This window comes from Cervus elaphus, chromosome 26 (assembly GCF_910594005.1).
Source record: "Cervus elaphus chromosome 26, mCerEla1.1, whole genome shotgun sequence".
Taxonomy (NCBI): Eukaryota; Metazoa; Chordata; class Mammalia; order Artiodactyla; family Cervidae; genus Cervus; species Cervus elaphus.
In genome coordinates this window covers 17906956-17919766 of record NC_057840.1, presented here as the reverse complement: position 1 = coordinate 17919766, position 12811 = coordinate 17906956, and the positions used below count along the sequence as shown (strand labels likewise).

General features: G+C 37.8%; 1 protein-coding gene across 1 annotated transcript; it reads right to left on the bottom strand.

Moving 5' to 3' along the window:
• Positions 1-9065: 9065 nt before the first annotated feature.
• TAAR8 (trace amine associated receptor 8) lies at positions 9066-10091 on the bottom strand. Its single transcript, XM_043888489.1, has one exon. It carries the CDS (start codon positions 10089-10091, stop codon positions 9066-9068), a length of 1026 nt encoding a protein of 341 aa, XP_043744424.1.
• Between the last annotated feature and the right edge of the window lie 2720 nt (positions 10092-12811).

Here is a 12811-nt window from a genome sequence, read left to right as displayed (position 1 = left end):
GATGCTGCTGCCCGTAGCTCGTAACATCTGCAGAAGTTCTGCCCTTTTCAGTCACACAAAATAGAGCAGTTTATATTTCCTGGTGGGAGAGAAAAGATCTCGTTGCACTGATTACCTTTGTTATAGTTACCAAACATTATCCCCATCACATGTCATATATCCGTATCAATCTGTGAATGTATGAAATAACAATATATTCCATTCAAATGTCCATAAATCTTACCTATTATTTTTCTTATAATTTAGAATGTAATTTGAAACAGTAGTCTAAATCAAATAAGAATTTAACAGAAAATAAATATTTCAAATATGCTTTGCCACAAAAGATTTCTTGCCTTACAATTCATCGACAATCGTTTATTACCTGATCTATATATGGAGAATGTTCCTCTTTGCCAAAGGTAGTAAATGTGTGTAGTTTATTATTCATTGGTTACCTTTTGCTACCCAACCACCCTCCCCAGACTGTCTAAAGAGTTAATGACAAAACCCCCCAGGAAGCACAGCCAAATCCCATGTCCAAAATTATCCACAGTGGAGTCCCTATACCGCAAGGTGTGAAGAAGAAACTTACACTTAATAATCTCTAGTTAAAATTTATTGTGTCATGCATGGATACAAGGAAAACTCAAGAAAAACAAAGGAACATTCTCACTCAAAAAAAAAGATACAAACTGAAGCCAAATACATATTAAAAGATGATACATCTTGATTAGAGTGTAAGCAAAGAATGGAATTTTTTCTTTAACAATTCTATAATTCATCATTTTAACAGATTAGAATTCTATGACCATCCAATGAAATGCAGAAATGCGTTTGATAAATTTTACCTTTTATTCACTGCTAAAAGAAAAAATTCTTAGCTAACTTAAAAACAAGAGATCTTTTGTATCTGAAGATACAAAAGGATATAAAAGGATCTATCACATATGATATACCCAGCAGTGGAATTTGAGAGAATTCTCCTTAATATGAGGCAAAAGGCAAAGATGCTTCAGTGGGAGAAGATTTATAGGGTATAAGTCATTGCAAGACATCCATAAATTCACCTGCATTCCATTCATTCATGTAGGCAACATTCATATATGTTTATTTATTTAGAATTTATTTGGGTCAAGAGTCTTAAAGATAGGACAGTACACAAGAAACATCCCCTGCCCTTAAAGGGGGTCTTCATGTAATATGAGAGATAGACAGAAAATACCAATAATAATGTGCTTCAAGCTAAAATTAACACATATGAAAGACAAAAAGTGATGAGAAAAAGAACAAAGCAGGAAGTATCATGTTTCTTGACTTCAAATGATACTGCGAAGCTAAAGTGACACAAAAATAGATAACACAGATCGATGGCCTCTGAATAGAGGGCCCCAAGGTAAACTCACACTTATGGTCAGCTCATCTGTGACGGCACAGGCAATCTATGACACAAATGGGGGAAAGGATGGTCTCTTCAGTAAGTGCTGTTGGGAAAACTTCCACTTCTCAGAGAAACTGATCCTTCAGTTATGCTTGTACACATGGGGCCATGGGACACTTGGGGATTTCTAGGACCTGTCATGACTGCATGTGAAAGGTTGTTGCTGAATGATAAGACGCCGGGATTCTTGGCCTCCGGAGGAGATGAATTCAATCCAGGGCCAGAGACGAGGCTGGATCGCTCAGGGCTTTTGTGTAATAAAGTTTTATTAAAGTATGAAGGAGACAGAGAAAGCTTCTGACATCAGCATCAGAAGGGGGCAGAAAGAGCGCCCCCCTGCTAGTCTTCAGCTGGATGTTATATAGTTACTAGCAGTCTGCTAATGAAAAGAAAGGCATGTCTTAAAACTCAGAATGGCACCAGGCCCCTCATCCATAAGATGCATTTTGGGATAATCTTGGCACCAGATGATTTATCCCGAGCCATAAAACGATTGACTTGAATCTTTTAGAAGGGCAGATTACCATAAAAATAGTTTCATTTACATAGATTAGGGGAACAATATCTGAGTATAACATACTGGTTTGTCAAGTAGGTTCTGAGCCATTTGGTGGAACTGACTTGAAGACAGAGTCTGGGGTAAATGCATAGTACATTAACATAGCTTAAGGCAAACATTTCCATAAGAAAAATGTATTGGTTAACTCAAGGTTTGAGAGTAGTTAGCTTCAGGTGAAACCAGGTGTCATTATGGCAACACAGTATTTTAAGAGAAACCTCCTTTTAAATTTGTATAGAGAAGGAAAAAAAATATCACTAGTTTGTTTCCTCCTGCCGCTTAAAAGAGAGAAAAATGTCTGACACTTGCAGCCTATTTCCTCCATTTGGAGAGCCCTGGCCTTCCTGCTTTTTACCCTCTCACATGCTACCCTCAGTAGCTCAGAAACCTTTTACTGTCCCTCTGCAGTGGCAGAGCAGTGAGATGATCTGTCAGGCTACATCCATAGACAGCCTAGGTGACCATTTCCTCCCTATGGTCTCCATTCTTATTGGCTTCTGTCCAGAAAATGGAGAATGAGCCTCCCCTACACTTGGATCTTCTCCCTTCAAACATGCTTGACTCTATTAGTTTTCTGTCACTGCTACAAGAAACCCCCACAAACTTGGTAGCTTGAAACAACAGTAAGGTATTCCCTGATAGTTCTAGAGGCCAAAATTATAGAATCCCAAATCAAGGTGTTACCAGGACCACGCTTCTTCTGGAGGGTCAAGGGAAGAAACCATCCCCAGCCTCCTTTAGTTTCTGCTGACTGCCAGCATTCTTTGGCTTGTGGCCTCATCACTCTAATCTCTGCTCCTGTAATCACATCACCTTTTTCTCTCTGTAGGTAATCTCCTAGTGCCTCTTCCTTATATAAACATGCAGGATGATGCATTTAGTACTCACTCAAATAATCCAGAAGAATTCTTCCATCTAAATGTTCTTAATCACATCTTCAAGAGCTTTCTTTTTTCAAATAAGATTAGCATTGATGGGTTCTAGGGTTTAGGATGTGGATCTCCATATAGGGCTTCTACAACCAATTACACAAGCTTATCATTTATTATTACTCTCAACTCAGACCATATTCAGAGAGATGGGATACTCTTCCCAATAGACCTTCACTATTTTCTTACTTATTTTTGTTCTCCAATTATCCTTCCTATTCTTATTCCTGGATGCAAGGAATGTTTGCTATTGTCCAGAACTACTTCAAATCTATTGAACATCAGTTCTTCCTGTCCCAACAGAGTCTGGCTTTGCATGTCTGAAGTGTTAGGAAAATAATCCTACTTATTCCCCATTTCAACCAAAGCAATCAAAATAGAATAGATGTTCTAAAGAGGTTTTTCAAGTTTCTCTTATTCACAACTTGACTGTTTATTGTATGGAAATTTTAATTTCATTGAAATTATATTGAAATTTAATTTCAAAATATCACATTTTGAAACATGATGTTAAGAGAAAAATAGGAAGAAGAAAATGAGCATTGAAAATAATAGGGAGGTGAGCATGAAGGGTGAAAATACCAAAAAATTTAATCACCAGAAGACTGGGAAATGGAAAAGTGAAAAACCCTAGCAGTAAGGAAGGATGACCAACATGCTTTTGGAAACACATTTCTAGAAGATGGTTGAAGAAACTCACTTTAAATAATGTTTGTTTCATTGAATTTGAGGAACAGCTTTTCCCAAATTTGAAATTATACCCAACACTATATTCTATGCATTAACAATGGAAATTTTTTTAATTAAATTTCCTCATTTTAATTTCTTATCCAGAAAGCAAATTTATATTGATAAATTTTTAATCTTGACCAGTTCTATTAAGTTTTAATTCTCCCCTAAACCAAGGGTAAAGAAAGGAATTTAAAGCTGAATTTTTAAAACCCATTTCAATAAGTTTATTATAAATTTGAATGATTACTGTGTATATGTTTAATATGATTGCTGATGTGTTTGGGTTTTTTTTTTTTTTTTACATGTATAAATCCTTTTATTTTTTTTTTTAATATTTATTTATTTGTTTATTTTTGTCATACATTGATATGAATCAGCCATAGATTTACACGTATTCCCCATCCCGATCCCCCCTCCCACCTCCCTCTCCACCCGATTCCTCTGGGTCTTCCCAGTGCACCAGGCCCGAGCACTTGTCTCATGCATCCCACCTGGGCTGGTGATCTGTTTCACCATAGATAGTATACATGCTGTTCTTTTGAAATATCCCACCCTCACATTCTCCCACAGAGTTCAAAAGTCTGTTCTGTATTTCTGTGTCTCTTTTTGCATTTTGCATATAGGGTTATCGTTACCATCTTTCTAAATTCCATATATATGTGTTAGTATGCTGTAATGTTCTTTATCTTTCTGGCTTACTTCACTCTGTATAAGGGGCTCCAGTTTCATCCATCTCATTAGGACTGATTCAAATGAATTCTTTTTAACGGCTGAGTAATATTCCATGGTGTATATGTACCACAGCTTCCTTATCCACTCATCTGCTGATGGGCATCTAGGTTGCTTCCATGTCCTGGCTATTATAAACAGTGCTGCGATGAACATTGGGGTGCACGTGTCTCTTTCAGATCTGGTTTCCTCAGTGTGTATGCCCAGAAGTGGGATTGCTGGGTCATATGGCAGTTCTATTTCCAGTTTTTTAAGAAATCTCCACACTGTTTTCCATAGCGGCTGTACTAGTTTGCATTCCCACCAACAGTGTAAGAGGGTTCCCTTTTCTCCACACCCTCTCCAGCATTTATTGCTTGTAGACTTTTGGATAGCAGCCATCCTGACTGGCGAGTAATGGTACCTCATTGTGGTTTTGATTTGCATTTCTCTAATAATGAGTGATGTTGAGCACCTTTTCATGTGTTTGTTAGCCATCTGTATGTCTTCTTTGGAGAAATGTCTGTTTAGTTCTTTGGCCCATTTTTTGATTGGGTCATTTATTTTTCTGGAATTGAGCTTCAGGAGTTGCTTGTATATTTTTGAGATTAATCCTTTGTCTATTTCTTCATTTGCTATTATTTTCTCCCAATCTGAGGGCTGTCTTTTCACCTTACTTATAGTTTCCTTTGTAGTGCAAAAGCTTTTAAGTTTCATTAGGTCCCATTTGTTTAGTTTTGCTTTTATTTCCAATATTCTGGGAGGTGGGTCATAGAGGATCTTGCTGTGATTTATGTCGGAGAGTGTTTTGCCTATGTTCTCCTCTAGGAGTTTTATAGTTTCTGGTCTTCCATTTAGATCTTTAATCCATTTTGAGTTTATTTTTGTGTATGGTGTTAGAAAGTGTTCTAGTTTCATTCTTTTACAAGTGGTTGACCAGTTATCCCAGCACCACTTGTTAAAGAGGTTGTCTTTTTTCCATTGTATATCCTTGCCTCCTTTGTCAAAGATAAGGTGTCCATAGGTCTGTGGATTTATCTCTGGGCTTTCTATTCTGTTCCATTGATCTATATTTCTGTCTTTGTGCCAGTACCATACTGTCTTGATGACTGTGGCTTTGTAGTAGAGTCTGAAGTCAGGCAGGTTGATTCCTCCAGTTCCATTCTTCTTTCTCAAGATTACTTTGGCTATTCGAGGTTTTTTGTATTTCCATACAAATTGTGAAATTATTTGGTCTAGTTCTGTGAAAAATACCGTTGGTAACTTGATAGGGATTACACTGAATCTATAGATTGCTTTAGGTAGAATAGCCATTTTGACAATATTGATTCTTCCAATCCATGAACACGGTATGTTTCTCCATCTGTTTGTGTCCTCTTTGATTTCTTTCATCAGTGTTTTATAGTTTTCTATGTATAGGTCTTTTGTTTCTTTAGGTAGATATACTCCTAAGTATTTTATTCTTTTTGTTGCAATGGTGAATGGTATTGTTTCTTTAATTTCTCTTTCTGTTTTTTCATTGTTAGTATATAGGAATGCAAGGGATTTCTGTGTGTTAATTTTATATCCTGCAACTTTACTATATTCATTGATTAGCTCTAGTAATTTTCTGGTAGAGTCTTTAGGGTTTTCTATGTAGAGGATCATGATGTGTTTGGGTTTAAATGGATTGTACTACTGTTTTTTCTAATCATCAAATTTTTTCTTTGTTCTTTTAAGCCTTCTTGACTTATTTTAATTAATTTTTTTATTATTCAATCATTCCCTGCTATGAAATTATAAATATCACTTTTATCATTCTGTTGGCAGGTACCCAAGAGTTTCAATATGTATTGTTGATTAATTAAATTCTCCCATAAATTCATAATTTTATGATAATAGATAATATAATAGGTTCATCCCAACCCACTGATGAATTTTTCTGGAATCATGTTGCCAACTCTAATGTAGTCATCTAAGACCAAGGAGGTTATAATGTGGTGTCAATACCATCAAGGCATTGTAAGTTTTTATTAGAAAGCCATGATTAGCATATCTGGAATAGTCACATTGAGTAAAGACTATCATGAAGTGTATGACAGAATCTGATCTCTTGTTTTCTTTTGCTGTATTCCACATACTCACTTCATGTTCAAGTGAATTTCATATTTAGAATTGCATTGAGATTTTGGTGTCATTTGTAACAATATAATATTTTGCTTACCCATAGGATAAATTTTTAAAAGTTTAATTTTCCTTTGGCTTTGTCATATACATTATCTATAATTTAATTTAGTAACAGTGCAATTCTCTGTGACATTTATTCAATGGAACTATAATATGATCCAACTCTTTCACTTAATTTTTTCTATTGTCCTCTATACTCTAAAAATAGGGAACATCATGTCTTTCCTTAAAAATCTACTAAGCTAATCTAATTTATTGAGGATAAGAGTGATAGCATGAAAATGTATTTATTGTTACCAGGCCACTCATCTATTCTTCGTAGATTGTCTTTCTCTTTTCCCAAGCCCAATCTTCCACTTAAGGAAATTAATCCCACAATCCAAAACAGCTTTCACACTCCAATCTGCCTATACAAGTTTAAACATGCTTGAAGACACCTCAAAAGTTCTTTCTACTCAAAAATAAGGCCTCTTCAACAATTTTATAAGTCCTCATTAACAATTTTTAACAAATTAAAGCCATGGGACCCTATGTGGGTGAGAAGACAATGTTATAGGAAAGATCAATACCAAGTGCCAGTCTGGTAATAGCATCTAGTCCTCTGCTTACAGGATTTAACATCTATGGTACTCTTCTAAGCCTGAAAAATATAATTGAAAATGCATTGTCCATATTACCCACAAAAATTATTTCCCTTGAGGAAAATACCAGACAAAATACATTTTTTTTTTAATCCTTAGCCATCCTTGACACAGGTACTTGCATATAATTAATGTTTAGTATTTGTTTGATAACAGTGAAAAGATTTGGTGAAAACCGATGAGAAAAATTGCTTCAATCATTTTAACTGAAATGACAGCACAGAACAATTCAAAAGAAAAAGGCTTACATACCAGTACTTTATTACAACTTAGTTTCATTATACAAAATATTCCAGAAATGCATTCCAAAAACTCATATTGAATCAACAGTGTAAAATATTCCAGAGATCAACATGTAAACTTATAGCAGCGGCTTACCTGCTGCTCCAAAATCTCCAGGAAGGATCAGAGGAGATAGAGTCACAGCACATATAAACAAGCAACACATTGTTTGTACTCCCATTAATGTGAAAATTTTTGTAAAAACCGTAAAATTTTTGACCCAACAATATCCCTGAGAAGGAAATACAGACTACATTTAGGTAAGAAAACTGCTGAGAATAAATGGGGTTGTGAATTACACTTTACCTTCAAGTGAGAAAAATTGGTGCAGAAATGGTCACTGTTAGTGATCATTGCTTTCACGTGCAGATTTTACGTTAGCTAATGATCATCATGCCAGTCTTTTTGTGGTACAATTTTTTCACAATTTTCTACTTCTGTGTAATGTCTGTAACTAATATCTGATTCCAAGCAGAATTACTGCTTCCACAATACTGCGAGTGAACATTCCAAGATTCTGCGCAGCCACTAAGAGGAGAGGCTTACCTGCTGCTCTAGAAGCTCCAGGAAGGTACAGAGGAGATAGTCACAGACCCGTGTGTGTGTGTGTGTGTGTGTTAAGCCCCTTCAGTTGTGACCGACTCTGATACCCTATGTGGGGCTCTGCTGTCCATGGGATTTTCCAGCAAGAATACTGGAGTGAGTTGCCATGCCCTTCTCCAGGGGACCTTCCAAACCAAGGAATCGAACCTGCGTCTCTTAGATCTCCTGCACTGGCAGGCGAGTTCTTTATCACTAGCGCCATCTAGGAAGGCTTATGTAATGTTGTTGAGCCTAGACTGTCTGATATGGGCTGAATCAGGTCCCCTCACCCGTAATTCATATGTTGAAGTCCTAATTCCAACTATTAAGCAGTATAACTGTATTTGGAGACAAGATCTTTAAAAAGGTAATTAAGTTAAAACGAGTTCTTAAGGATGAGCCCTAATCCAACATGACTGGTATTCTTAGAAAAGGAGATTAGGACACAGACTCTCACATAGCAAGGACCATGAGAGAACACAGACAGAAGACAGCCATCTGCAGTCCAAAGAGAGGGGTCCTCATAAGAAGCAAACTGCTGACACATTGCTCTTGGAATTCTAACCTCTAAAACTAGGAGAAAATAATTTCTGTTGATTAAACCACCCTATCTGTTGATACTTTGTCATGACAACCCTAGTAACATAATATAATGTTGCAAAAGACTAAGAAGGACCATTGAAAGCTATATGAAAGTTGAGCATAAATGAGAAAATTATTACAGATTTGACAATGAAAAATGAGATTCAGGACTCGATGAAATGGGAAAAGACAAGTGTGTGTGGTAAGAGCATGTGCAGAGTGTTGAGACAGGCAACACAGGTAAAGCACTTTATCATTTATTATTTAGTGCAATAAATATCTTTACAATGTGAATATCTTTACATCTTAATTAAAATACCTGCCTGCAACTTCTTTCCTGGCTAACTTGAAAAAAAATAAATATTTCCCCAGTTTTGAAAGGCTTTATTCATTTTTTGTATCTAATTTCATCATCAATTCATAATTTTAAAATAGTCCTTCATTTTTCAACATAGTGCTCTCATTCATTCTGAATATAAACTAATGGTTGATGAACTATCTTTAAAAAATCCCCCACTTAAAATAACTTTCATGGCTTTCCTAAACCAAGGGTAAAATAAAGCATAAATCAAAGGGTTCATGGCTGAGTTGTAATAGGCACCCCAACAGCAAATCTCATAAATATAGGCAGGGGTTATGAAACCCATAAGGGCATCAATTAATATATCAATTGTATATGGTAACCATGAAATCATAAATGCTACTACTGTGACCCCCAGGGTTTTAGCTGCTTTTCTCTCTCTCTTGGCCACTCTGGATTTATAGCTCTCTGATTCTGCTTTGCTGCCAGTGTTTTCAATTTTTAGAGCTTGTTGTTTAGCTACAATAAAAATCTTCCCATAAAGAATTACCATAATGAGGGAAGGTATAAAAAATACCAGAACACTTATCAAAACCCATTCTTGATTTACAACAATTTGACAACCGCCTATACAGTTGAGAGCACTTACTAATTCCTCCATCCCGTCGTCACTGACACCCGTGAGGAACACAGCTCCGCTGTACACCATGGGCAGGATCCAGGCGATGCTGATGCAGACCCCTGACACAGACACCGTAAACTTGGTGGGATAGACCAGTGGGTCAGTCACAGCAATGTACCTGTCGATGGAGATGAAGCACAAGTGGAAGAGAGAAGAGTAACAAAATGCCACATCACAGGAGCTGTGAAGGGCACAGAATCTGGCTCCAAAGTACCAGCAGCTCTCCACGGACCTGACCATGCTGAAGGGCATCACGGTCACTCCCACCAGAAAGTCCGCGCAGGCCAGAGAGGCGATCAAGAAATTGGCTGGCGAATGCAGCTGCTTGAAGTGAAGAACTGAAGTCATCACCAAGAAGTTTCCAAAGATAGCCAATAAAGACCCAAAGCCGAACACTGCATACAGAATCACCCGAGATGCAGGCGAGTAGGGAGATTTAATACAAGATCTGTTCACATTCTCATAGCAGAGCTGCACGGGATCAGGTTGGGAAAGATTGCTGGCCATGGATCTGCAACTGGATACTTGCTTTTTTTCTGCCCTTTGGAAAAATGGTTTAATTCTGAAAATTAAATAAATAAAATAAAACTGCATACTTGAATAGTGCTTTTTAAAACTTCCTCATATTACATCTATTTTCCATTTTGTTATGTAAAAAAATTAAAAGAATTTTTAAAATTCTGAAATTTATTCCTTCTGTGTTTATATAATTATTTCTGTGTCTAAATCTCATAGGTAGTTAACTCTAAGCAAATCTACTATGATTATTCAGAAATCACATTATCTGAATAACTGAAGAAATTTAATTTAAATACCTGGCCCTTTACACCTGTGAACTTCTTCCTTGCAAAGGAGTCACATGCAACAATTGCACATTTAAAAAGTCACCTCTTAATAGACCTCCGCCCTCATGTTGTCTGAAAAGTTAACACCTAGGGTGCTTTAGAAAGCCAGCCAATAAACTTTGCCCATTATAAATTCCTCACAAGCAATCCCTGTAGTGTAAGGTGTGACTGATGAAAAGAAACTTACTTTTGTTAATTATAATTTAAAAGTTTTTCTGCAAAACATATTTTTCTGTGCCCTTTTACTTTATCAAAACACTTAGAATTTTCACATCCAAGCAATCTATTTTAATTCAACTGTTCCAAAATAGCCTCCTTCTGTATTTGGCAATAATGTTACCTACTCCCTATTTATAAGACTGGCTGCATAGTTTGCAGGGTCTGGGACAAAATAACAATTTGGAGATCTTTGTTCAAAAATAGGAAAAATAGTGCCCTTACATTCACAAGTTTTTTTCCCTTCTCTGCAGTTTCTTGCCAAGATATTTGATCTTTGCTGTGGAATGCCTCACTCCCTTGGACGTGGAGGTATTAGCAGGTCAAGTGCAGGTCCTCACAGGTGGCTCACAGGTTCCGCAACTCAAAGGCCCACCCACCGCCAGGCTCCCCCTCCCACCAACCGCTGAAACAATAGTCCTGGCTCTGTTTGGGGTGAGGAAGCCGAGCCAGGCATCCGCGCTTCTCCTGGGCCTGCCACCTCAACCAAAGGCAGATAGACAGCCCCCTAGGAGGGCAGCCTCCCCATCAGGACCCACACAGTGCATGAATTAGGGGTAGGTGAGGGGCTTGGCCCGCTGAGTCTCTCCTGGCACGTGCTGCGGCCCTACCAACCTGAGCTGGGATGACACCTGCCTGCCTACAGTGAGACTGCGGGAGTGCGCGCCTGACCACCGCCTCCCCGACGGCACGTCCGGTCCTCGCACAGGGCGGAAAAGGAATGGCAGTGCTAGAAGGTCAGAGTGAGCAAGGAGACGCGGGGCTGGGCCCAAAGGGCCAGGGGGCGAGGAGCAGGTGGATGAAAGCCCCTCCCAGGGAGAAAGGGGCATGATGGAGACCATCATAGGTAATGTGATTCCAGGTTCCAGGCCCCCACACGTGCTCCATGGTCCCTTCCAGCTTCACATACAAAATACAATTCAAAAATAAAATTATTACAAATTCCCAAACTGCAGCAACAGACCTCAAAGCCCGATAGCAGGGTTCAGTGCTGCTGGACTAGCGGCAACCCATGGAAGGGCCCTGTCTGATTTGCTTCTGAAGCTAAATCATCTCTTTGTAACAGCAACTAAATGAAGCAAAGAATGTCAAGCGGAGGCAACTACCAAGCTATCTGATGGGAATTGGGAGCTGAGGGCCAGGCAGTTCTGATGGTAATAGACTTTCTGGACACAGAATTTTGGGGTATCCACAGGAAATCAGAGAATTACAGAGGAAGACTAAAGACTGTAAAGTGTTAACCACTCAGTCTTGTCCAACTTTTTGGGATCCCATGGACTGTAGCCCACCAGGCTCCTCTGTCCATGGAATTCTCCAGGCAAGAATACTGGAGTGGCTGTGGTACTGTATTAATGTACTTTTCAAGGTACTGTACTGTAATATTAAAAATTTTTTCTTTATTTTTTGTGCTTGTGTTTGTTTGCCTTTTCTGTATTATTTCTGTGGAAAGTATTATAAACCTATTACATTACAGTACTATATAACCAATTATGTTAGTTGGGTACCTAGGCTAACTTCATTGGACTTAAACAAATTTTGAATATGCTCTTAGGACAGAACTTGTTTCTATGTAGGAGATTAATTGTAATTGTATCCCTCATCTAAAATAAAAAAGAAAAATGATGTGTTTGTCTACAGAAAGAAAAAAAAAAATGGATACTGGAGTGGGTAGCCATTCCCTTTTGTAGGGGATCTTCCTGACCCAGGAATTGAACCCCAGTCTCTTGCATTGCAGGCAGATTCTTTACCGCCTGAGTGGTACCATTCTGAGCCACCCCATTAAAGTATTTCAAGTCTGAGGAAAAAAGCTACCTTTGATCCTTTAAAGCAAATAGGGAGCAACCCTGCAAAATAAATGAGTGATGAAGAATTTTTTCCTTTACAGTATGTTTAACACTTAAAAATAAAAGCATAATCTGCCATTAAGGATAAAAATAGTGAAAATAGCTTCATATAAAAATGAAACAGATATTAAAGATGTGCATGAAAACAATTACTCAGTTAATTGCCATCCTAATTCTTCTGGGTAGCGCTATCTTTTCTTCACTCTCAATTCTCAAACCTAACTTGTTTTCACCCCACTCTTATTCAGTAACCTTGCCTCCCTATTTTCTGATAATATAACATACAGAATTTAAAGACTGAGCGGATATAAAGATTTGGGGT

Excerpts from the sequence above, each read along its gene's own strand:
- TAAR8 (XM_043888489.1), bottom strand. The coding sequence starts at position 10,091 with ATGGCCAGCAATCTTTCCCAACCTGATCCCGTGCAGCTCTGCTATGAG.